The 26,202-nt window shown below is 36.7% G+C and overlaps 4 protein-coding genes across 4 annotated transcripts; all 4 read right to left on the reverse strand.

Moving 5' to 3' along the window:
• Positions 1–147: 147 nt before the first annotated feature.
• Positions 148–4,640, reverse strand: LOC119073823. The gene is made up of 2 exons (XM_037179609.1): positions 4,563–4,640; positions 148–4,497 (listed from the first exon to the last, which is right to left on the reverse strand). Exons 1-2 carry the CDS (start codon positions 4,565–4,567, stop codon positions 288–290), a joined length of 4,215 nt encoding a protein of 1,404 aa, XP_037035504.1. The 5' UTR covers positions 4,568–4,640; the 3' UTR covers positions 148–287.
• A 7,553-nt stretch (positions 4,641–12,193) lies between these two features.
• LOC119073855 (methyl farnesoate epoxidase-like) lies at positions 12,194–14,278 on the reverse strand. Its single transcript, XM_037179718.1, has 7 exons — positions 14,020–14,278; positions 13,477–13,957; positions 13,240–13,420; positions 13,027–13,177; positions 12,752–12,968; positions 12,509–12,693; positions 12,194–12,451 (listed from the first exon to the last, which is right to left on the reverse strand). The coding sequence occupies exons 1-7, from the start codon at positions 14,102–14,104 to the stop codon at positions 12,264–12,266; spliced, it is 1,488 nt and encodes a 495-aa protein (XP_037035613.1). The 5' UTR covers positions 14,105–14,278; the 3' UTR covers positions 12,194–12,263.
• A 1,905-nt stretch (positions 14,279–16,183) lies between these two features.
• Positions 16,184–19,522, reverse strand: LOC119073837 (transmembrane protein 145-like). Its single transcript, XM_037179648.1, has 9 exons — positions 19,127–19,522; positions 18,897–19,046; positions 18,169–18,832; positions 17,678–17,856; positions 17,397–17,606; positions 17,105–17,342; positions 16,989–17,044; positions 16,833–16,936; positions 16,184–16,776 (listed from the first exon to the last, which is right to left on the reverse strand). Exons 1-9 carry the CDS (start codon positions 19,229–19,231, stop codon positions 16,257–16,259), a joined length of 2,226 nt encoding a protein of 741 aa, XP_037035543.1. The 5' UTR covers positions 19,232–19,522; the 3' UTR covers positions 16,184–16,256.
• A 481-nt stretch (positions 19,523–20,003) lies between these two features.
• LOC119073209 lies at positions 20,004–21,182 on the reverse strand. Its single transcript, XM_037178520.1, has one exon. The coding sequence runs from the start codon at positions 21,180–21,182 to the stop codon at positions 20,004–20,006; it is 1,179 nt and encodes a 392-aa protein (XP_037034415.1).
• Positions 21,183–26,202: the final 5,020 nt, after the last annotated feature.

Raw genomic sequence — 26,202 nt, forward strand, 5'->3', positions numbered from 1 at the left:
AAATTTGTTTGACACAGAGTCCAGTTTAAGTACTCTTTTTAGGGAACCTCCCATGCTTTAAGTAGAAAACCACAAAACGAAAATTTCGGTCAAGGCTGATCAGGCATTTCAGTCTTTTTTGTCGTTTCTGGAGACAAAATGTCACAATTCTTAAAAATATACATTTATTGCAGGGTTGTTGTTTCAAATTATTACATAAAGTTACATATTCGGAACCCGATAACTTCAGACTTGGTATTGGCACAAATGTTCGAAAAAATATACTCCACAGTGACAAATAATTTTCATTATTTACGAATATCGAGATTAGAGTGACCTCTAGGTGCTGTGCCATTGTAACCCGAACATTTTTGTTGAATTTCTTGTAACAGATCTACAATTGCCTCTCTATTATCTGCTACTTGTCTCGAAATGCACTTGTTGTCATCGATATACAATGAGTGCAGCGCATTTAAATGACCGAAAACGTTACCATCCACAAACTTGATTTTATTCTTTCCCAACCCAATGTACTCTAGATGTGGATTGAACTTGAGCAGGTCACGTTCAATTACCTCAACATCATTTATCCACAAGCTCAGAATTCTCAATTTCGTAAACGGTGACAAATTACTTTGATGAATTACCTTTAATCCGGTTTCCCAAACGGCAATAAATTCAATTTTCTCCGCATCAAAATAGTTCGCCAAACCTTTCGGGAAATATTCAAGTCGTCTTTTGCTAGCACGAAAACCAACAACGTCAGCGTTGGATCTGTCGTACAAATGATCACCATTCACTGCTGTTATAACGTCTTTGAGTTTGAGAGTTTCAACACCATACTGCAAATCGCAAAAGTACACGTTGTTTATGGCCCACCAATCTGTTTCAGTAACATAACGGCAAGTGATTTCGAAATTTGAATCGCCTCCAGGTGCTGTGCCATTGTAACCCGAACATTTTTGTTGAATTTCTTGTAACAGATCTACAACTGCCTCTCTATTATCTGCTACTTGTCTCGAAATGCACTTGTTGTCATCGATATACAATGAGTGCAGCGCATTTAAATGACCAAAAACGTTACCATCGACAAACTTAATTTTATTCTTTCCCAACCCAATGTACTCGAGATGTGTATTGAACTTGAGCAGGTCATGTTCAATTACCTCAACATCATTTATCCACAAGCTCAGAATTCTCAATTTCGTAAACAGCGACAAATCACTTTGATGAATTTCCTTTAATCCGGTTTCCCAAACGGCAATAAATTCAATTTTCTCCGCATCAAAATAGTTCGCCAAACCTTTCGGGAAATATTCAAGTCGTCTTTTGCTAGCACGAAAACCAACAACGTCAGCGTTGGATCTGTCGTCCAAGTGATCACCATTCACTGCTGTTATAACGTCTTTGAGTTTGAGAGTTTCAACACCATACTGCAAATCGCAAAAGTACACGTTGTTTATGGCCCACCAATCTGTTTCTGTTTCATAACGGCAAGTGATTTCGAAATTTGAATCGCCTCCAGGTGCTGTGCCATACGAATCCGAACATTTTTGTTGAAGTTCTTGTAACAGATCTACAACTGCCTCTCTATTATCTGCTACTTGTCTCGAAATGCACTTGTTGTCATCGATATACAATGAGTGCAGCGCATTTAAATGACCGAAAACGTTACCATCCACAAACTTGATTTTATTCTTTCCCAACCCAATGTACTCTAGATGTGGATTGAACTTGAGCAGGTCACGTTCAATTACCTCAACATCATTTATCCACAAGCTCAGAATTCTCAATTTCGTAAACGGCGACAAATCACTTTGATGAATTACCTTTAATCCGGTTTCCCAAACGGCAATAAATTCAATTTTATCCGCATCAAAATAGTTCGCCAAACCTTTCGGGAAATATTCAAGTCGTCTTTTGCTAGCACGAAAACCAACAACGTCAGCGTTGGATCTGTCGTCCAAGTGATCACCATTCACTGCTGTTATAACGTCTTTGAGTTTGAGAGTTTCAACACCATACTGCAAATCGCAAAAGTACACGTCGTCTATGGCCCACCAATCTGTTTCTGTATCGTAACGACAAGTGAGTTCGAGATTGGAATCACCTCCAGGTGCTGTGCCATTGGAACCCGAACATTTTTCTTGAATTTCTTGTAACAGATCTACAACTGCCTCTCTATTATCTGCTACTTGTCTCGAAATGCACATGTTGTCATCGATATACAATGAGCGCAGCGCATTTAAATGACCAAAAACGTTACCATCGACAAACTTGATTTTATTCTTTCCCAACCCAATGTACTCTAGATGTGGATTGAACTTGAGCAGGTCACGTTCAATTACCTCAACATCATTTATCCACAAGCTCAGAATTCTCAATTTCGTAAACGGCGACAAATCACTTTGATGAATTTCCTTTAATCCGGTTTCCCAAACGGCAATAAATTCAATTTTATCCGCATCAAAATAGTTCGCCAAACCTTTCGGGAAATATTCAAGTCGTCTTTTGCTAGCACGAAAACCAACAACGTCAGCGTTGGATCTGTCGTCCAAGTGATCACCATTCACTGCTGTTATAACGTCTTCGAGTTTGAGAGTTTCAACACCATACTGCAAATCGCAAAAGTACACGTTGTTTATGGCCCACCAATCTGTTTCTGTTTCATAACGGCAAGTGATTTCGAAATTTGAATCGCCTGCAGGTGCTGTGCCATTGGAACCCGAACATCTTTGTTGAATTTCTTGTAACAGATCCACAACTGCCTCTCTATTATCTGCTACTTGTCTCGAAATGCACATGTTGTCATCGATATACAATGAGCGCAGCGCATTTAAATGACCAAAAACGTTACCATCGACAAACTTGATTTTATTCTTTCCCAACCCAATGTACTCTAGATGTGGATTGAACTTGAGCAGGTCACGTTCAATTACCTCAACATCATTTATCCACAAGCTCAGAATTCTCAATTTCGTAAACGGCGACAAATCACTTTGATGAATTTCCTTTAATCCGGTTTCCCAAACGGCAATAAATTCAATTTTATCCGCATCAAAATAGTTCGCCAAACCTTTCGGGAAATATTGAAGTCGTCTTTTGCTAGCACGAAAACCAACAACGTCAGCGTTGGATCTGTCGTACAAATGATCACCATTCACTGCTGTTATAACGTCTTTGAGTTTGAGAGTTTCAACACCATACTGCAAATCGCAAAAGTACACTTTGTTTATGGCCCACCAATCTGTTTCTGTTTCGTAACGGCAAGTGAGTTCAAAATTAGAATCAGCTCCAGGTGCTCCGCCATTCGAACCCGAACATTTTTCTTGAATTTCTTGTAACAGATCTACAACTGCCTCTCTATTATCTGTTACTTGAGTCGAAATACACTTGTTGTCGTCGATATACAATGAGTGCAGCGCATTTAAATGACCGAAAACGTTACCATCGACAAACTTGATTTTATTCTTTCCCAACCCAATGTATTCTAGATGTGGATTGAACTTGAGCAGGTCACGTTCAATTACCTCAACATCATTTACCCACAAGCTCAGAATTCTCAATTTCGTAAACGGCGACAAATCACTTTGATGAATTTCCTTTAATCCGGTTTCCCAAACGGCAATAAATTCAATTTTTTCCGCATCAAAATAGTTACGCAAACCTTTCGGGAAATATGCAAGTGGTTTCTTGTTCGCACGAAAACCAACAACATCAGCGTTGCATTTATCATCCAAATGATAACCATTGACTGCTGTTATCACGTCTTTGAGTTTGAGAGTCTGAACACCATACTGCAAATCGCAAAAGTACACGTTGTTTATGGCCCACCAATCTGTTTCTGTTTCGTAACGGCAAGTGAGTTCAAAATTAGAATCAGCTCCAGGTGCTCTGCCATTCGAACCCGAACATTTTTCTTGAATTTCTTGTAACAGATCTACAACTGCCTCTCTATTATCTGTTACTTGAGTCGAAATACACTTGTTGTCGTCGATATACAATGAGTGCAGCGCATTTAAATGACCGAAAACGTTACCATCGACAAACTTGATTTTATTCTTTCCCAACCCAATGTATTCTAGATGTGGATTGAACTTGAGCAGGTCACGTTCAATTACCTCAACATCATTTACCCACAAGCTCAGAATTCTCAATTTCGTAAACGGCGACAAATCACTTTGATGAATTTCCTTTAATCCGGTTTCCCAAACGGCAATAAATTCAATTTTTTCCGCATCAAAATAGTTACGCAAACCTTTCGGGAAATATGCAAGTGGTTTCTTGTTCGCACGAAAACCAACAACGTCAGCGTTGGATTTATCTTCCAAATGATAACCATTCACCGCTGTTATCACATCTTGAGGTTTGAGTGTCTCAACACCATACTTTAAGTCGCAAAAGTATACATCTTTTTTTGTCCACCAATCTGTTTCTGTTTTGTAACGACAAGTTAGTTTGAGAGCCAAGGCAGTTGACGAAATCACCGAAACAAAAAAGAAAATTGTGATGTCGTTTCTGTTAAATTGAAACTTGAATAAACCACAATAATCGAGAAAAATTGAAAAAAGAAAAATTCTCACTTCATGACTTTGTAAATTTTCCCGGATGATGTTCCGTTCTTGAACGTTAAAAATGGACTGAATGTAAGTAAACGACTTACGAGATTAATTCACTCGTCTATGATTCTAAGAAATCATCAAGTTGTATGATCATATTGGTACCCCCAACCAATACTGGTAGAAGTTGTAAAGAAATGAAAAAGTCGGAAATTTCAAACGAGTTTGTTAGAATTGATGAATGAGAGCCTATATTAGGGGCCTAAAATCCAGTTAAGCCAGTTAAGTTATGTGGTAATTGACTTAGAGTAATAATTCGTCTAAGGTAATTGACGATGATTCTAATGCTTTATCAAAGAAGAAAATTTATAGTTGCTAGCATGCTAAAATCTGCCAGTCTAAGAAATTTAAGTTTTTAGACATTTATTTCAGTGGTTTTAAACAAAATAATCTAATGCGACTATCCTTGTCACATGCACTCCATGCGCTTTCGTGTGAGTAGGAGAACCAAAGACAAGATCTGAAAATTGACATTTTAAACACTGGAAAGCGAACACATTCGTGGTCGTATTGCGGTCCTACATTATTGTTTTTTTTTGTAAAGGAATTCTGTTGAAAAGATATCACCAAAAGGAATCTAAAATCCATATGTATATGCTTTTCAGCGATACATCTTAAAAACATTGAAAAATTAAAATTCCATACAGTCATAGACGTCATAACAGATGGCGTTGCTTCCGCCTCGCCGGGTAGAGTTTACATTTGAGACATTTCTATAAAACGGACCAAATGTCAAAAATTGCCGAAAATTGATTTAGAATGTTTAGAAAATAATTAATTTTTAATTCAATCGATTTGAACTAAAATGAGTGCCAATATGTTGTCTTGGATATCAAAATTAGTGGAGTTTATTTGCAAGTTGTTTCCATATTATTTCAGTGATAAACGTTACAAAATCAGTGTCCAAACTGAGCATTTTTAAACAAAAAATTATCGGCAAGTATACTAATCGGATTCGAACGTCATTTTGGTATTGCACGGAACATATTAGAAGTTTAATTTTTTTGAAATCGATCGAGTTGAAAATATTCGAATTTATGGTTATGTTGACTTCTATTGGTTACATTTCGTTCAATTTTTTTCGTATTTGGCCAGATGTACACTCTACCCCAAGGACATAAAAAAGAATAGATCTATTATGAAGTTGTCCAATTTAAGAATCCACCTACTTTAAAAATGTATGAAACTATCAAATTTTGTGTGCGTCATCCGCGTATCTGCATCTGCGTGACCTCCCCAAGTATACGGCGTTGCACACTACCCGGCGAGGCGGAAGCAACGCCATCAGTTATTATCTTTCTGCATTCAGTGGCTGCTTTTAGAATGTGAGTCACTGTACTAATTTTCAGAATTTAAAATTGATAAAATAAACTCCGCTCCACTGTTACACAAGGCGTATATTTTTTTTGCTAATCTGCATATAACAAATAAAGCTTATCGACGATTTTGCAATACGAAACTGCGCGTATGCTATACATCAGTTGGCTTAGTCTAGCAGCAGATTGAACAGATTGAACTTTTATATGATCTTCGTGTTTCACGACTTACATACGACATTACAGCTTCCAAAACATCTAATATCGTTGTTGTTGACGCATTCTGCGATAGTACGAAAAAAAAATTGATCAAAAAATTTCAAACGAGACTTTCACCAAATTATCAGCACTTCTCGATCGTCTACCAAAATTGAACTCACATGTCGCATATGTCATTTTGAAAAACTGTTTCGGAATACCAAAATTAACTTATTTATTACGAACAAATCCGGTCTGGATGCATCAAAATTTCATCGAAAGAATAGACAACGCAATAAAGAATTCATTGGAATCATTTTTGAACATCCACATCAAAGACGAGCAATGGAAGCAGGCCAGTCTACCGATAAAGTTGGGTGGTTTAGGAATCCGAAAATCCGAGGACATTGCATTGCCATCATTTTTATCATCAACTTATGGATCAAAGAATCTCGTTTCGTAAATAATGAATAATTCATCAGGCGAGTCTTTGATTCATTATTTTGAAGATGCAGTGAATGAATGGAACATGTTAAATCCAAATCAAATACCGCAAGTTCCTGAACACCAACGTAATTGGGACTCAATCAATTCAAAAAGAATCATCAGAAACCTGAACCACTCGTCTCCAATCGAACGTTCACGTTTTCTTGCATCACAAACACCAGAGTCAGGAGCATGGTTGAACGCAATTCCATCTGCAAACGTTGGGACATTTTTGAATAACAACGAGTTACGAATCGGCATGGCGCTACGTTTGGGGAGCGAAATCTGTAAACCCCACAAGTGCATCTGCGGTGAACGAGTAGACTCCAACGGTCTTCATAGTTTAAGCTGCATAAAGAGTCAAGGAAGATTTTCACGTCACAGCGAATTCAACGATATCACAGCGAGGGCCCTTCGATCAACAAATATCCCAGCGAAACTTGAACCAACAGGCTTATATCGTGATGACGGCAAACGACCAGACGGAATGACACTTATCCCTTGGGCTAAAGGACAAGCGCTCGTTTGGGACGCAACATGCGTGGATACCTTCGCAAATTCGTACCTCAATCAGACATCAAAAAGAGCTGGTTCAGCTGCCGATCAAGCAGTTAGACGAAAACATAATCTTTACAAAAATATAAAGAGTCAAAATTATCATTTCGTTGCATTGGCCGTGGAAACAATGGGCTCGTGGTCAACCGAAGCAAAGCAATTCTTTTCGTCACTCGGAAAAAAATTGGAAAAGATCAGCGGTGACCCTCGTAGCGTTCAATTTCTATTTCAAAGATTGTCGCTGGCCATTCAAAAGAATAATGCAGTTTGCATCATGGGAAGTATTCCAGACGACGTCAAAATGGAGGAGATTTTTTATTTATAATTTTCAATAAAAATAATTGTATTTTCCCGATAATTAATTTGCTGTAAATAAAGCATAATCAAAAAATTTTGGTCCCAACAATCCGTTATAGATCTTTCTCTGAGAAGACGTTAACAGGCATAATTGTTCCTCCTAAGACAAACTCCAACTCCAACTCAATAACAGAATGTGCAGTTCTTGAAGATTACAGTGAAGTACAAGCCTTCGACTTTGAAAATGCAGATAGTGTATGACTGACCTTTGTCTATGAGTTTTTGCAACGATAAATACGCATGTCTCTTTCTATTCAGCAGTTATTTGGCACCCGACCATCTGAGTTACATGTCCGAACCGTTAACATATATCCACTCAGCAAGTGCCAAATTGATTTAGAGATTGCTGTTTTTCCCATTTTGTCTGAAAATGTATGTGCAATTGATGAGTGTAATTGCAATGGCCACGGAGGTATGGATACATTCAAAATATCATCATAAAAACCTTTAATTACAAAATTGTGAACTATGTTATGCACAATATAGGAGGCCCGTTAGTAAAGAGCGATACTCACACAGTTGTGGGCGTTGTTTCTTGGGGATTGGCCCCACCAGGGAACTGTCGCGCACCTTCGATGTACACAAGAGTGTGCGCGCACAGGGAATGGATTGAACGTATGACAGAAGAAAATTCAGATTAAAATTAAGTTTGAGCAAGCCAAGCCATGCTTTATCCAATTGTTTTATTATTTATAAAAACAACACATGTAGAATTGATTCCTAGCAGATGTGATAAATAAATGATTCATCTATATATTTTCGTAGCTTTGCTGGAATGAAATTTACTAAATAGAAAAAACCGAAATGAATCCGGTGCGGCATTCAGGAGCAACGTGTATACATCTCTTCGGTTGACGACTGGCAATGCTATCGCATGCCAAAAATTGTGTGCAAACTAAACTTAGCCAACTTCGCAAAGAGAGGAAGTTTTTGAAATAATTTTTTAGGAAAACAGTTAATAATAATAATAATCGACATTTATTTAGCAAAAGCTATTAAAAATCACAATTTTATATAAATACACTAACATTGAGACATTACATCACTAATCAACAATTGTCTTTCACAAATTGTCTTAACTTATCCTTAAACGTCCGTTCACACTTTGTGTTTTTTACATCACCCGGTAACGCATTGTATTGTATCAATCCCCTATTGAATACTGAATTCCAACTTTTTACACTCCTCTTGCATTCTATCCTGAAGTCGTTCCTTGACCTTGTTGGATAATTGTGAATATCACGGTTGTACGTAACCATTTCGCTGAGATATCGCGGTAGCAGACCATTTTTAAGTTTGCGTATGAATTTCATCGTCGTTTCGTGAACCCTTTGCCTCCAACATACTCGCAATCGGTGTCAGTTTCTTGCAGCGGAGTATCGCCCGCATTGCTCTGTTCTGTAGTTTCTGCATACGATCGAATGATGACTCGTTGCTCAGAAGAAGAATCGATGCACAATTATAGTCGAAGTGAGTCGCAATTACAGATTTGTAAATGCATATTCTTGCACCTATGGTCAAATTCCTAGCCAATCTTGCCAGCACTCCAGCCTTATTTGCCACTTTCTTGCACACGTAATCTACGTGGGATTTGAAACTTAATTTTTCGTCAAGCATCACACCTAGGTACTTGAATTCTCGTTCTCGTTCAATTCCCAACATCCGTCCATCCATGTTTAACGGTGTAGTCATAGATGAGTTTCCGAGCACCATCACTTTCGTCTTACTCACGTTTTGCTTTAACTTATTTAGCTTTAACCACTGGTTAACCCTCTCGAGCTCGCTGTTCATTTCATTTCGCATTGCATCAATGTCATTCCCGTGCAGATAAATTAAGGTGTCGTCAGCAAATAAGTTTATGAAAGCACTGCGCAGTTGGCTTGGCATATCATTCACATATAGCACAAACAAAATGGCGCCCAATACGGATCCTTGAGGAACTCCCAGGTTATTTGCCATTAGGTCTGATGTGTATCCATTCACTTTAGTCTGTTGACTTCTTCCCTCCAGATAACCGGCGAACCAATTAATCACGCTTTCAGAGCAACCCAGTTTTCTCAACTTCTCCAGTAACCTTTTCCGGTCGATTGTATCGAACGCTCTTTTCAAATCAAGGAATACCACCAGAATTGTTTCGCCTCTTTCACCAATTTCTTTCCACTTTCCGAGACCATTCTCGTATCACTCTTGTTCTTCATCTCCATCAAGCACTGTTTCAGGTAGTCTGCATCCACATGCATAAAATCGAACGTGGATTGACGTTGTATCATAGGCTCATCCAACAATTCACTTGGGCCTATTGATTGGTTAATTTCCAGTAAACTATTCACGTATAATTTATTCAACCCGTTGGCTAATTCCACTTTGTCTGTGACCGTTAACATAGAAAATGCTAATGGAAAATTGAATTAAACACTTTTAGTAACCGTGAAATGTTTATATTTGAAGTCAAGGAAAATAAAAGCGTTTAATTGCTCGAAAAAATGCTTAAAATTTGTTGCTGCATTTGCAGGAATTTTAATAATTTTCCGCTTTTGCTAGGTTACCTATGATTAGTTTGCACATAAAATCGTCAAAGCAATCCACTGTACTGAGCTGTGCTGTCATCAGTTTCGCAAACCGATGAGATCTATTGTCTGTGGTGTCTATTGATGTCTATACGGCAAAGTAAAATAAACCAGGCAGGAGCGGTTCGTTTTCGTAACGTCCTAATACACTGTATGAAAATGAACTCAAATGAACACTGACATAAATTGAAAATTTTATTCTACTAGATTTTTCAGTTCCCTAGTCAAATCAGCGCTCCTGCCCAAGGGTCAGTGTGTACTCTATTTTATCACATAAGCGAAAACGAGACAACAACAAAGAACTGAAATGTAATTTTTGAATTAAACCTCTAGTTAAGTAATTTTGACATCCGAACACCGCGCGTATGTGATAAAAATAATTAAATTCACGCCATAAGTGTACATTTGAATTTTAAGTGAACGATTCGATGAAAAAGTGAACCGAAAAATACATTCCAACGCTTCCTTGCATGAAAATGACGCTACGTTAGAAAGACCTCCGCACTTTCCATTTTGAATTTCGACCGCACTTACAGCGTGAATTTCGACTCGATGGGTTTTGATCAAACAAAATGCCAATATGTATCGCATGATCTCAGGACTCCGACATAGCAGGACCAACATCTCCTGAGCATGCATGCGAAGTGTATACAGTGTCTTGAGAAGAATTAAATGTTAAAATCTAAAATCAGTTGTGTGTTAATTCAGATCTTCTTGAGCGTCATTTTGACGATTAATTAAACTAGGCCCCACCACTTTCAGTAATTCCAGTTCCAGTTGTCTTACCATTTTTTAAAAAGCTGGTAATTTTGAGATCACAAAATTTTAGTCAGATGAAAAGGCGAAACCAGAATGGTCTATTTGCTACATCATTAATTGTGTATCTCTTTTATCTTTTACTGGGTGTTTTGAAAACTCAAAATTAATTTAATTTTCTGAAGAGCTGCGTGAATCGAAGGTTCAGCGAGCGTTGTTTTACACCCAATAAATATGGCATATTTCTTGCCTACCTCTTGAATATTCATAAGCCTAAGCATGGAAAATAGTAAATTATAACACAGTGTGACCAGGAGAGGCATTTTTGAGTATGTTATACATACACCAAGAAGAATACAAACAAACAATATTAACAACGAGTGAAGCAGAAGTTTGTATTCTTCGAGGATATGCGTAACGAGATATTGACTTTACCGATCACATCGTTGTATACTATACTGGGTATCCTGATGTGTATCCTGAAGGGGTAAAAAGAAGCTTTCTTCGACAATTTTTTTTCTTTTAACGAAAATTGTTCCTTTACAAATTCAATTTCTAGAACTTAATGACTACTCAACCAGCCAACGAAAAAAATTTCGTGGTAACAAGGAAACAAAGTTGTATTTACAATTACTTTCATCTCACTACTCCAATGTTAACCCCAATGTTAAATCATTCTCTGTCAATTATCGAGTTAACAAGGAAAATCGTCGGTGTAGAATTTCTCCCATCTCGTTGTTCTAACATTATCTATCTATCCATTAGTGAAGTTATCGCGGTAACAAGGAATAAAATTCTATTGAGAATTACTCCCATCTCATTACCCCAATATTGCCCATCTACGAACTTAATCTCATGATTTTCATTCTCCGTCGATTAAAACCAAAATTTTGCAAATCGATTAAGAATTACTCGAGTTATCGATATTTAAGGGTATTTTCTTTCATAAGACCCTGACTTTCAGTCAAGGGAAATAGTAATACTCGAGAGTGGGTATGGTGGCGCTGATGTAAGTCAGCACCCTAAGATTGCATGAACATTTAAAAATGTAACTTTTTACTGAATCGTTATTTGCGTATCTCTTTTGGAGGACTGATTTTAGGCAGTTTAGGCACAGGTCTGCTCCTAGCATGAACATAAGAAATATTCGGAATATTATGCAATAAAAATAGAACTTACATTTCTTTCGTAAAGATAGGTGTAACATACATGTTTGAAAATTTGGAAGTTTTTTGACGTTGGAAAAATGAGCCTTCGTGCAAGGGCAAGCAGCAGTTCTATAAATATGCGCCTCAAAATGACGAAAGATGGAGTCTTACAGATTGCAAACGATTTTCACTTATGCGGACACGTTTATTTTCGATTACAATGACCCGCGTAGCTCCAGTACGTAAAATGAACAAACTCTTTAATGAAATGGTTTACAAGGTTTACAACGTCGATCTCGGCTTTAATAAAACTTCAAATGGTTTTGGAGATAAAGTGATTCCATCCAGACCCGTTACATCTGGTAATCCATTTCCAGCGGGAATTTCCATATCGAACGAATGAATGAAAGAAGCAAGATACAGAAACAAGCTGGACTTAGCAAGATTTTCTCCCATACACCGTCGTTTGCCTTGGAATATTTTTAATTATTTATTGAAAGCATTTAAAGAGAATCAAAGACCATTACCCGATCCGAATGGCATGAAATGTTCGTGATGTATGAACATTCCATATTCATCGAGAAATCTTTCCGGCCTGAACGTATGTGGATCTTTCCAATAATTTTCGTCCATGTGCAAGCTGTACAATGAAACCAAAGCCAAAGTTCCTTTCGGAATGACGTAATTATCGAACTTGACCGTTTCCATGCATCTGTAAGTAATTTTTGAATTTTGCTACTCCAATATTATTAGCCGATAGGTCTGCTAACCTGTGAACAATACCCAATGGAGCAACATTCGAAATTCTTTGTATCTCGCAAATGACAGCTTCAGTATATGGAAGCGTAGAACGATCATTTAAATTAGGCAGTCTACGACGTCCAACAACCGTATCAAGTTCAGTTTTCAACTTCTCAACAACTCGTTCATTGTGGAGCAGCCAGTACACACCGAACGCCAGTGTGTTGCTTGTTGTTTCCGTTCCAGCTTTAAATTATGAAAAATTAAGCTATAGAACGACTCACAAGGGTCAGTTATAATTTACCTTGGAATAAATCTAAACACAGAGCCAACAATTGATCTTCGGTGAACGAACTGTCTTTCGTTGCTACTTTTTCAATTTCGTGCAAAAAAGCTTGGATTAAGCTTTTCGGTTCTTCGTCAGTGAGTGAATTTTTCGTCTCAATTACAACTTCCTTCAAATACAATTTGATCAAACTGCAATGCAGAACATACGATAACTATATCCATTTCTCACCTTTAAAAACGCCCATAACGGAGATAACGTGTTAACTAATGGCTTGTATCCACTTCCGTTCGGTGCAATATAACGGACGAAAGGAAATTGATTCAAGATGCCACCAGACATATCAATTACACGAAAACTGTCGTGAATCATTTTCAGCAACATTGACAGACGCTCGTCCTCCAATGAAAATCTGTAGTAAGGACACTGTAAAAGTGACTAAGATTTCGATCTGTAAATTATATGAACCTGTGTCCCGCCAGCAATGCCCATAAAATATTTAGAACTGGTACATCAAAAATATGCTGCAAATTGATCGGCTTTCCAGTCTTTGCTTTCGTATAAAGGAAGTGGACTATTTCGTTAGCTTCGCGTTCAATATGATCCTTCATGGTATTCTTTCCGCCCAATTGTCTCAACACTTTTAAGGAAAATTTCCTTTGAATTTCCCAGTCCTTTCCGTCTGTGAAAACTACTCCCAATCGCTTATCAAATGATCTGATTCGGTAAAAGAATCCATCCGGGCGACCATTAAACTCATCTGTCGCATAGAATTCTTTGATTTCGTTTTTTCCAGCAACTATTATTATGCGATCATGACCAACACGTAAACCAACGATCGCCCCATACCTCTGTGTTAAGTAGTGCCACACTAAGTGATAGAAGCCACATATACTGTGCAGGTTTTTTACTAAAGGTATTACACCTAGTAGTGGAATCCAGCTCGGACCTACGTCATCGTTGGTTATAAAATCGCGGCCCTTTCAATCAGTTACATTTTTGTACACATACCTGGTGGAAAATCCTTCGGCTTCCTCGTATCCACCCAACAAAATATTAAAATTAGACCGCAAATAAAACCGATCACGATGAACATTCTAAGAGAAATTCCACACAGAGCCGAAAGGTATTTTATGTTATTCGAGGTCAAAAAATTCGAATACAGAAAAAAAATGTTCACAAAAAGTAAATGATCCGAAAACTAGTTCTGGTTTGCATCGAAAATTTAAAAAGTGCAGCGATTTGTTTGACCGCTTGATTGAAAGTGAAATGAAAAACTTAGAACATCGAAAGAGATGCCACAGAATTGTGTGTATAACAAATATAAAGTTTGGACATGTAAAGTGAGAGTAGTATGGTGCACATTGTCTGGATGAATTTTTAAATATTTTTTTTTTCAAAAAATGTCTTTATGAGCATCGACTGATGCTTGAAGGAAATTAGATGAATTTTAGACAGAGAAACTGTTGAATTTTTCAGTTTTTCCGAAATAAAAATTGTTAGAAAATGGCATGACCACCGGAAATATCAATTTTTCGATAGAACAAATGTCATACGTTATGCAGGCTGCATTCAATATTCATATTATAGATGCTATCCGAAAATGCATCAAAGACATTCAATCGATTTATAATATCGAAATTTTTAGTGGTTGTACGGGGTACTGTCCTACAGCTATATCGGATATTTTGGGAATAATTAGCATAACAAACGTTTCTTGACGGAAGGTATTTATCACTGCTCTTTTGATGTTGTAATAGGTTACAATGTACAACGTTCGATGCGTTTCTCCATATATTTTCTTAAGGTTATGACACTTCAGTATAGATATAAATCGAAATATTCATAGAAATTGTAATGTAAATTTTAGTGAAACGTTTTCACGTTCCAGCTTATTAATACAGCGTTAGCTGGCAACAACACTCAATGACGACTTTTAAATATTCTATGATTTCGTGAGTATCAAAGTAGAGCACACTGTGGACTGTAGTGGCAGTTACCCTTCTGTCTTCAAGAGACAATTGACCCTTTAGAAACGGCCAGCTTATCATGATTTGATCATCAAATCTGTAACTTGAGTTCATCGTTTGTTTAGGAATGGATGCTTTGTTGAAAGCCCTGCATTCGAGCATCTTTTAAATGCTAGATTTTTGATTAATTTCGCTAACATCTTTTTACAAAAACCCCTTTTTGAAAAATGTAAGACGACAATAACCACCAGAAATGTGTAGCTTTCATTCACCAATATTATGCACCTTCGATCCCAGACCTCGCCTTCGGCTCTGTCTGGAAAGATCTCACACGCTTAAAAACCCTTTTAGTCTTAGGTATTAAATGTACTATTACATGACTAGGGATAGAAAGATGAAAAGTAGAGCTTTAGTGTGAATTTTGTTGATCTGAGGCGAAGCCGAGGTCAATAAACACACGACAACAAAACTTTTAATTTTTATACCGAGTTATGTCAAACATGAAACGGTTTTCGACGCATGTAGCATGTAAAATTCTGACGAACTCTCGATTTTATACTTGGCAACAATATGTTGATTGTAGATTTCCCGATTTTTGGGTAGTGTATGATAAGTAAATTTTTCTTTGCTTGCTTCCTAAGTCTTTGACCTGTAATATGCTTCATGCGCTTCTGATATCTCTCTTGCAGATTTTTGCTACATTTCTGGTTTAGCATAAAGGAATCGTTTCCATACAAACGTTAAATGAACTAAAACGAAATTTCAAAAATTCTTTGTCGCTTTTCTTTCAAAAGACTGCTGAAAATAAAAAAAAATCCACAGCAAATTTGCCATTGGCAAGCCATCTGAACAACACAAACGAAATTCATCAGCAAATATGATTAAATTATGGCCAGATGCAGTTCGGTGTGTTTATGATGGTTATGACTTGGTTATTCAAATTTCATATATTGATTAAAATTCCAATTTCATATTGTGAAATGCAGCAAGCATATCGTGAATATGTGTAAAAGCTTTTAGTGGTTTGCAAGAGTTGGGTAAATCATTGGTCAATATTGGCATTGGGGAAGTGTATGAAGAACAGAATTTGAATTTGTTTTCAAGCAGATTAAACAAAGTTGTGGTGCGTTTATCAGGCCAAACATTAAATCGTCATAATAGAATAGAGGTAGCCAATGTCAATAGTTCATTAATTATGCGACAAATTTTCATTTTTTGTACAAATTTATTTCAGCAAACATTTTAATTTCATTTTATCTCAATCGTCAAATTTTCTATTTATTTGGTCTTTTTTGCGGCAAACAAATGCTTTGGTACCATGCCCATTTCCTTAACCGAATTCTCAATTGGCTCTAAAATAACTTTGTTCGGAGCTCGCTTAACTCCGTTAACAACAAAGGGATTATACTTCAACACACCGTCATTTGTGTCTGTTGATATCTTACGTGTATTACGTGGTGTATTTTGTGCTGAAGATGCTGTCGTCTCATTGGGACTAACGGACGTTTCCAGCGACGGATGTCCAGAGTCTACCTGTTCTGCATCTCTAGATTGTCTTTCTCCATTTACATCATTCGCTGAGTACAGGGTGTTATTGGTTGGACCATATTTATCGGGCGAATTTTCGGATGCATTATCATCATCCTGAGCTGACTGACTTCTATCGTAGTTGCTGCCAATAGTATTGATTTGTCTTTCAATCAAGTATTGGCCGTAAACGCCGTGTATAAGCTCTTCGGTTCGTCGAGACAGAGGTATAATTAAATTTTGGTCGGGCAGTGCCGGTTCGTACATATGTCTGAAAAATTTGTTATGTTTTTTACGCTTGGACATAAGTCATTTTTGAAAATTCACCTGGGATAGTCCGCTCCGTCATCGTCATTTGAAGCAATTCCAACATGATTCGCTCTGACATGATAAGGGAAACTTTTATTGGCACGGGATGGCCATGTCAAATACTAAAATGCATCGTTAGGCTAACTATTATCAAAATGAATTTGAAGGACCTACCAGAAATGTAGAATGTCCAGCCACAGACAAAGCACCAGAAACGGCACACATCACACCTTGACAAACGAAAGCAAAATTTACAATTCAAAACCACAACAGTACATTCAATGACTTACTTTCCCTGACCCATGGGTCCAACACAGCAATACCCAAAAATGTTGCTGACGGTCCGCCCAGTAACCACAACGTTCCGAAAAAGGCAAACGGAAAGTAAAAGGATCCTTTCTCCGGATATTTCTTAATCGTCTTCACAATTGAAATTATGAAGGCAGCCCATGCGATGCCTCTTAAGCCGGCTAACCCAAATCCAGCTGGTGATTCATAAAGATTAAGAACTTCTCCGGGATCGAATGCCTGTGTGAAAAGAATTACTTAAAACGAACGTCACGGAAGTCGTATTTCACCCACCTGAGACTGGAAAATGAACAGAGATATGTAAGTGACGATGTACAGGTTAACGAAAACTGTCAGTTTTATTGTAGAAGCACTTGACAATCTCGCTCTAGTTATAGTATATCCTTTCGCCATGAGTAAAACCAACGTAAGGAACGAAATTTCACTTGCTCCCATGAACAACGCACCTAATGTGGTATTCGGTCCCAGCCCAGTTAGGCCATACTACATTTCAATTTAATTGTAAATGAAAATCAAGCATATTCAAAAATGCAATGCGCGGAATCAGTTGTTACCTTAGCATAAGCGACACCCTGTAATAATATTCCCATCAGGTAGAGAACCACACTGAACGCAAACAAGCGGTAAGTACAGTGAAACAAATGCAATGTTTTGAGTTCGATTGAACATATAAATACGGCAATCAACAAGAACGAGTAAATTAGACTCAACGCAAGAAGTATCGGTGGAATATCTGGAAGGAAATAGTCTTTTTTCATAACAACGGATAAATGGATGAAAAGTAAAGTTTTCGCGCTCGAGGCAAAGCCGAGACTTCATTTTTGTTCCGAGTTATGTAATCGATTTTACGTGCTTTTGAGCTTAAAATCAATTTACATTTCTTTTCTGGGGTAGTAATAAGCCACTTTCGACCCTAGGGAAAACAAAAGTATGTAAAATCTATTTTAGCAATGATCAACGATTTTCTAGAATCAAGCTTTCTTCGGGTAATACCATCCACTTTCACATCATTACGACAATAAAATTCTAAGAAAAGAACACTCACACATCTCGTCAGCTGAAAAATGTTCATGCCAAAAGTCTCCAAATACTCCATTAGTCATTCGGAATCGATATCTAACATCAAGACCTTTCGTGCTTCTACAGTTCGATATTGCTATGTACCACCATCGTTCTCTTGAGCTTGTAAAACCACCCACATTGTTGCATATCACCATAACCGTTCCCTTTTCCTTTTTCGTTCCTCTGTTCCCGATATCACGTGGCAAACGAATATTGTCGTTAACATCATCACGACTTGTTGATGTGAACAATTCTTCTACATCGTTTATAAACTCGGTACCATTTTCCAAATCATTTTCGTAAGTCATGTCACGTGAATAGGGAATTTTCACAAATTCAGACGAGTTGAATGTGTCAGTCATATTATAGTCAGTGTTGTTGAAGAACTCTGTCCCGAAATCATACGTTGAATTAACAGGATCTGGCGAAGTTACTGGCTCTGTAGTTGTTTTTATAAATTGATCAAAATATGTCGAATCGAATGGCGGTTGAACTGGTTTTTCAGTTGAAGTGTCTGACGGTGCCTTGGGATTGTTATTTTTCGAATATAATTTGCATCCTGATTGTAAATTGTGTGGTGAGCTAGCTGACAATGTGACAATTTGATTGTTGATTTCACTCAAAACCGATAATTTTTGTTGGCAAGTCTAGATAAACGTTCATGTTAGTCGAACAGGACATTCATCAACCTAACGTATACAATAAAATTACCGTATCCGTCTTATAAACCGCTGGCCATTGGCTTTCATCATCGTAATATAGCAGGAGTTGTGGTTCACCCATACGTCGTTCAAATTCAATTTCATACTCGTATCGTCCTTTGCCGGAAATGAAACAAAATCGGGCTACAAATGCCCAGTTCTGTGGAAAGCAACCACAGAATTAAAATCGATTTTCTCGAATGATGAATAACTTAATTTTAAGCAAAAATTTGTACTCACATCCAAGGTTTTCAAATGTCCTTCGACGTATTTCGAAAAAACTTTGGCAAATAGCGAACAAACACCAATAATGAAAATGCCGATAAACTTTTTTCCAGCCACCATTATATTGCCATTCAATTTTCAAACCAAAGAATTAGTTTGCATTGTTTAACTTTTAATGATAAAACTTGGATCGGTTATGGTTAACAACCAGCATTTCATCATTCCATGCACAAAACTTGTTGAAAAGACTTTTCTTTTCGATTTCTTACAGTTGAGAGACTTTGATTACTTTTCTTTTGCCAAGACGTTTTAACCATTACAAGAACTAAATGGCTGGTTATTTACACAATTAACAGTTATAACTAAGATCGCTGGGTAATAACTATTGTTTCGTTTCCAGCAACTTGTTTTGATGATTTCATTCAATCAATAAATTCGTCGGTTGATACGGGTTAGTGTATAACGCGCCAGCTAGTGAATACTTATTTCGCAGGTATCCATGGGAACTATTAGCTACCAAACAAAATTTTATTCAACCAAAACGACCCGAGTTCAATATTAGTCGAGATTGCATTAGCAGATAATATGAAAATAATCGAAATTACAATACAACAGGCAGCGGCTCTTTTTATCACAATGATGGTTGGGTTCATGTTCTCTTTATACTATAATTGAATGCATTTTTGTATAGTACGGCGGTACGGTTTTTCCTTCGGTTTTAATAGCGGCAAAAATGATTAGCATTTGGAGCAGGGAACAATGTTGTGCACACGAAGAGATAATAATACAAAATTAGAGCCGAACAATTAAAATGTTTTTATTCGTAATTACGTCGATGATAAACTCACAACATTGTTCAAAATAGTCCTGATGATGATTTATCAAAATTTTCTCAATCATTTGCAGAACAAATTTTGAGCAAAAAATGTGGTAATTCAACCTCTTCACACAGTACCCTAAATACATTCGCATATTTACCCAGGTCCTTCTGATAACAGTAAATTGACACCAAAAATACTAAATAGGCGTACGCACTTCCCCAAGTAAAAAAGAATTCTTTAAACTCCTCCCATTCCCTCCAAATTTTATCGTTCAATCCTCCTTCCTCACAGAACTTATTGAATTCGTCATAATACTTCTTCAACCATTTCGCTAAGTTATCTTTCGTTAATGCTTCTGCGGTCAGCACAGTATAAAGCATAGTACTCAGGTCATAGCACACATCTCTGTATCCCAACAATTGCCAATCCAAAATAATTGTCGGAAGGCTCGGATGAACTTGAATATTATTTGGCCAAATGTCCGCATGAACTAGGCAGGGATGTTTCCGTCCGTTTTCGGTAATTAACTTAACTATTGCATTCGTAAAAGGTTTCACCTTTTCGAAGTGTTCCCAAACGTTTACGATTTTGTAGGTGAGGAGTATTTCCTCTAAAGCCTTGTAACCGTCATCCCCTAACGTCTCCATTTGATTCATCCATTCCTTATCATCGGTAATTCCTTGCATGAATGGATACAAACCCGGAAGTGGAATTCCTTTTTTCTTCTCCACAGCAAACGCTCCATAATGAAGTCTAGCCATAAAGGTTATCAAGTCTTCGATAACTTTGTCGGAATCGGATCCAGAGAAGTTCATCATTTGATAGCCGTGTGATGCTAAATCATCCATAATTATCATCGAAGCTTTGGCCTTTCTCTTATCAGGGTCGGCTTGTTGTACCACTCCATTATAAAATACACAAATGTTTTCAGCAAACTCTGGAACTACCTCAATTAGGTCGGGAAGAATTTCGGAGTAAAATTTTATTTCACGTTCGTCGGAAGCATCGGCCAGGGCAAATTCCAGCCATTGTTCATTTGTTGGTAGTAATTTGATTATTATACTATGCCGCTTTCCGTCGTTGGTGGAGTATGATACTCTGCAAATTGAACTGAGGAAACCGGACCCTTCCTGAACATCTCCTTGCACAGTGAAGTCTTTACGTAGTACGGAATGCCCAGTTACATCTTTCACCCACTGCACTGTTATGTCGTCTTTATTTGCCGGAATTTTTAAATTATTTTCACTCATTCTGATTGCAATCAATTATTTCAGTTTAAACAAATTTTTACAAAATTTCAGAGAGAACTGAATGCGAACGTTTCAAGTAAACAATCGGTATGGCAATAAGCTTTGGTAATCTTATCTGAGATATGTTCATACCAGCAATTTTATCTACATTTTCATAACGGTACGTTCACGACAGCGACTGTGCTTGAAAATGTGTGATGATTGAGTAATACTCGATGAGTGTATGTATTGCCGAAAGGCACCCGTTCATTATACATAATGGCATCATGATGTTCTATATAGATTCTGCACTTCAGATTGGCAATCGGGGTTTTTTTATTTAAATTATTAGATTGAACAGCTATGTCTTTGTTGGGGATGCCATTCAAGAAATGCTTAATACGACTTGTGCTATAATTAGCATGATGATGAAAGTCTTATGAACTTGGCTGAACTTTAACAAAGAAGATGAAACCACAGTGAATGGCTAGCAGATGATAACATTGGTCCTTCATCTGCAAAGAGTGAAGCACAAATTTTTTTTAGTATTTAACTAAAATGCCTTTGATGCCTTTGAGGAGTAGATTAATATGCAAATTGGGTCATTTCGTGCTGTAATGAAACGTATGTTAAATGTCATGCTGAATGAAGAATTTCCTTTCGACTGCGACAATTATCTCAATTAAAAATGTTAATTTGGAAAATTGAGGTGAATTTAGTCGAACTAAAATTGCATTTCGATGTAAAGTTGACAACGCTTAATGGGAGAGGTAACGCTAAAGGTTGGTCACTAGCCATTAGATCGGTTAAAATAGTTACATACATCATTATAATCACGTCGGGTTCAAAAAGCCACTGGACAATTAGAATTAAGTTTTACACGAACATTGACCAAACTCAATAATAATTTCCAACTATGGGCTACATAAAAAATGAATTAACTGTAATAGCTATTGTCTGACAGACATTGACTGTTTACACAATGTTTTGTGATGGGGTGGAGTGATTCTCATTTTTTTTAGATCACACAAATACGATAACAAGTGTGTTAACGAAAGGGTGATTGTGAAACAAAAGCTAAAAAACTGAAAAACAATATTGCCACGTTGTCCATTTCAAACATTAATACTCAGATAATCCGTATGGTAAATATCCGAATCAATTCAGAAATGGTGCGGATTAAGAGGAAATACTTTTCACCGCCACGGAACATGTAGATGGATTTTTTTTTTGTTCTTATTTGAAGGTCCACAGTAACATTTAATTTTAATCCTTTTCCTTTTGTTGTATAAAGACAATAGCATCGACAAATTAAAAAAAGAATCCTTTGGTAATTTATAATGTGCACATAGGCCTTTCTACATTTCTATGGAGGGAAAAAAATGTCAAGGAGGAGACCTTTTCTTTTCATTTTAAACTTATTCTTTGTGTAGATGTCAGATACCGCAGTAATTACAATTTTTTTAATGGTGTACAACCCTTTGTTGAACATTCGTGTTGAATGACGAAAGTCTTTTAGTGAGTATTGGGTTTATAAGGCAATATGACATTTGACTGTCCACGATTTAATAAAATTTGTTCAACGACAGAATATGTAGTGAAGTACTAGATTTTCTATCAATCTGCTAGTCAATCAGTTAAAAACCACTTTAAACAAAAGAAGTAATAGACTCGATATTCTACTGGTAATGTTACTGCCATGCCCAAGTTAAATATATGGGCGATCCGCTTTGTAGTACATTTTACGAGGTGAATGAAATTAAAGACTCTCAGTTGAACGAACCGGAATCATAAAATATATTGAAAAAAAACCATCGATAGAATGTTATAAAAAGTGAGACTTCTATCACAAGCATTAAAATCGTAGAGTAGTGAAACATCGGAATTCGATGTATGTTAAATAATAATCGATGTTGGTCGTTTCATTCGTTTCATTCACAAAAAAGGCATTATAAATTAAAAAAAAAAAAACAGAAATTGATTGACAAACAAATGTGTGGCAAATGATCGCCAACGCAGGGTATCACCATGCACCACAAAACGTTTATAGCCTTAATTAAATTATTTCATCCCTACTTTGTATGCATGGTTACTGAATTTCACAATTTTAATTATAAATTTATCCTGTCGGCTCTGCTATAGAAACGGTCAATTACTAGCATTATAAGCTCTATGTGAAACGTACATGTACACATAAATAATCGTGGCATTTCTGTGTGGACATAAATACAAGTGTGTGCGGTGTCGAAAGCTTTTAACTTTTAATCTGTTCTAATTGAATTTTTTAGAAGAATAAATGTGTTCTCGGACATTCAGAAAATGTCCGAGCGGTTTAGTCTTTAGATATAATCTATTCTATAATTCATCCATCTAAGGCACGTAATGTCGAGTCGATATAGTTAAAGCGTTTCGCTTTCTAAAGTTCATCTGTTATCGACTCAACGACAAAGTCTCTGCGCAGTGAGCAAAACATAGTTCGAAGCTAATGAAAAAAAAATTATTCACTGCAATACAGGTGAGCAAGTTGAGGTTTTTTTGAAAACCAGCCCGAACCTGATCCGTTGTGTATTTCTGAAACTCGACCAGTAAAAACCGAAAAACCCGACCGATTGTTAACTCGCCCCAATCCAGTCCAACCTGTTGTCTGTTGATGAAATTCGGCCCGCTCGGAAACTAATGCAAAAAAACATTGCAGAGTTCAGCCCTGTTTTAAACGACGTTTTTAGATATGAATGTGATATGCGATAGCGCCTATTCGGGCTTTCTAGGTGGAATAATACAACACCCCGCACACGCTACAAAGGTTGCTCTTAAAGTTAAGATTTTTAGTTCTATTTTGAAACTATTTTTTACACCTGTGTGATACAGTGTCAAGTTTCCGTACCCTATTTAGATTACCACTCATCCTTGAAGTGGGTTGAACCCAACCAAAAGGTAACCCGAAGGACTTGTCAAAGTAAGAAGTTTCAAACAAGCACGTCGTCTCGACCGACCGACACTCAAATCACAATTTCTAAGTATATTCGTAACAAAAACCTTCTACCATTTTCGTGACACTTTCACCTTTACACCAACCATTGCAATAGGAAGTTTTTATAATTATTAGCTTTCTTGAACATTTATCGCTTTCGATTGGGGTACCAGCCTCCCAGAACAATAATTTCAAAACAAACTTATATTTTATGCATCTTCCAGCAACATGTCAGATACGGTGATTACATGCAAGTTTCTTCCCCATAACAAGCAGACTATGAAACTATATTTTGGACTAATGTTTTCGGCAAGCCTCGACTTCTCCGTGACAAGTGTTTAATATATATTTCATGCCTTGTGCATCTGTTGTGGACGACTTATTTTAGGCACTTTCGGTAAAATATACCGTCCACAAGAGATACGTAAATAACTATATTGCATTTACCTTGAGAGAGGAGGTCAACCCAATGCCCATGTATTATATCAAACATAGAATTTTAACTCCAAAAACCTGATCTAAAACCGATTAATTGAGTTCATTAACCTGCATCACCGATTGTATATTTAGCGTTCAAAATACACTCCGACCAACAAACTGAAAATATGATTTTTCACAGATTAGAATATCTATTTGTGTTGAAGTTCTTCTTCAGTTTATCTGCTGTTTGTACGAAATTGCATGGTTCTCATCATACGATTCAAAAACTTTTATTTATGTTATGGAATTGTCATGGGAATTGTTCTGTGTGTATGGATGTCAATATATATAGATTTCGATGTAGAAAATGTCTTTACAAATATTGATAAAATCCCTGTCTCCTGTCAATATTATAATAAAATGGTTTTGAGATTTTCCAACATATACTGCGTTAAACCAGTGTTAAATTTGCCACAATATTGAATGAGATAAAATTAAATTTTCGTAACACCAATCGAGTCTTTTGTGCTCCATATTCGATATAAATAAAACGAAATGAAATGAGTGTTAACCCTCTTAAAATAACACATGTAACATAATTCACGTCAGATTTGTGATTTTCTGATTGTTCTAATTTTATCGCGCTAACATATATAGTACACAATGGTTGGTTGTACTATAAAAAGTTTCTCTTTTTTCTTGTTTTGTTTCATTTTGTTTCACACACAGCCCACATCAATCTCTTATTGTAATCATATTCTGGGAAATGGAATGAGCTACGAAACATGCAATAAATTCCAAGTAAAATAATATCTAAATTTACTCTTTACCGTCGATATTGTGATCGACAAACTGCAATATATTCGTTTACGTCCAATCATCTAAAGTTTTATAAAAGCCAGTGTGGAAATACCAAAAGCTTCAGGTTAACCAAATTTATGTCAGGTGCTTTTATGCAGGTCGAGAACAATAAGTCTTATTAAATTCAATTCTGCTGGTAAATTCGTTAGTCAAACTCTTATCAACTTGTTGCAGTTCAACAGACTCAAAAGGTTAAATACTTTAAAATTCTAATCGAAAGCTTCCTTTAAACAATCAAACAATAATGTGTAGATCCAACTCACCGGTACAATGTTAGACGATGAGAGAACAGTTTAATACCACACATGGTCTCTGGCCCAAGTAGATATGGGCATAAGATATAACCCTGTGCCTGTAATTCACAATAAAGAGAGTAATTCTTGTTCATTATTTAACGTTTTCAAATTTTATCGGACTTTTAACTGAATGATTCATTTATGGAATTTAGTTCATGATCTGATTTCAATATAAAATCGCGTTACGAGGTCCAATATTTCCTTTCAGGTTTTCTTTATGTAAGTCGAATGGATGCGAATTAATACAGAAAAAGCCCACACACACAAAAAATGGTCATCGGAGAACAATTGTTCATTGTATCCACGAAGTTAAGATTTCACAATCGAATCGTCATACAAAACGTTTTCATTTCAAAGATTCTTTTTTAAGGTTTGGAAGGAAAATTTTTCAATTGATACGTCTCTTATAGCAGATTTGTTGTTCATCGGATTATAGATGATATATTTTCATGACATGGTTGACGAACAAAGAACTTATTTTCTGGGAGGAGCG

Source organism: Bradysia coprophila, unplaced genomic scaffold (assembly GCF_014529535.1).
Source record: "Bradysia coprophila strain Holo2 unplaced genomic scaffold, BU_Bcop_v1 contig_138, whole genome shotgun sequence".
Taxonomy (NCBI): Eukaryota; Metazoa; Arthropoda; class Insecta; order Diptera; family Sciaridae; genus Bradysia; species Bradysia coprophila.

Excerpts from the sequence above, each read along its gene's own strand:
- LOC119073837 (XM_037179648.1), bottom strand. The coding sequence starts at position 19,231 with ATGGTGGCTGGAAAAAAGTTTATCGGCATTTTCATTATTGGTGTTTGT. Across the intron at positions 17,857-18,168 it reads TTTTTCAGCTGACGAGATGT|ATATTCCACCGATACTTCTT; the intron begins GTGAGTGTTCTT and ends ATTTCCTTCCAG. Across the intron at positions 17,343-17,396 it reads TGTTCATTTTCCAGTCTCAG|GCATTCGATCCCGGAGAAGT; the intron begins GTGGGTGAAATA and ends CTTTTCACACAG.
- LOC119073855 (XM_037179718.1), bottom strand. The coding sequence starts at position 14,104 with ATGTTCATCGTGATCGGTTTTATTTGCGGTCTAATTTTAATATTTTGT. Across the intron at positions 12,969-13,026 it reads GTGTTTAGATTTATTCCAAG|CTGGAACGGAAACAACAAGC; the intron begins GTAAATTATAAC and ends CATAATTTAAAG. Across the intron at positions 12,452-12,508 it reads TTTCATGCCATTCGGATCGG|GCAAACGACGGTGTATGGGA; the intron begins GTAATGGTCTTT and ends AAATATTCCAAG.
- LOC119073209 (XM_037178520.1), bottom strand. The coding sequence starts at position 21,182 with ATGAGTGAAAATAATTTAAAAATTCCGGCAAATAAAGACGACATAACA.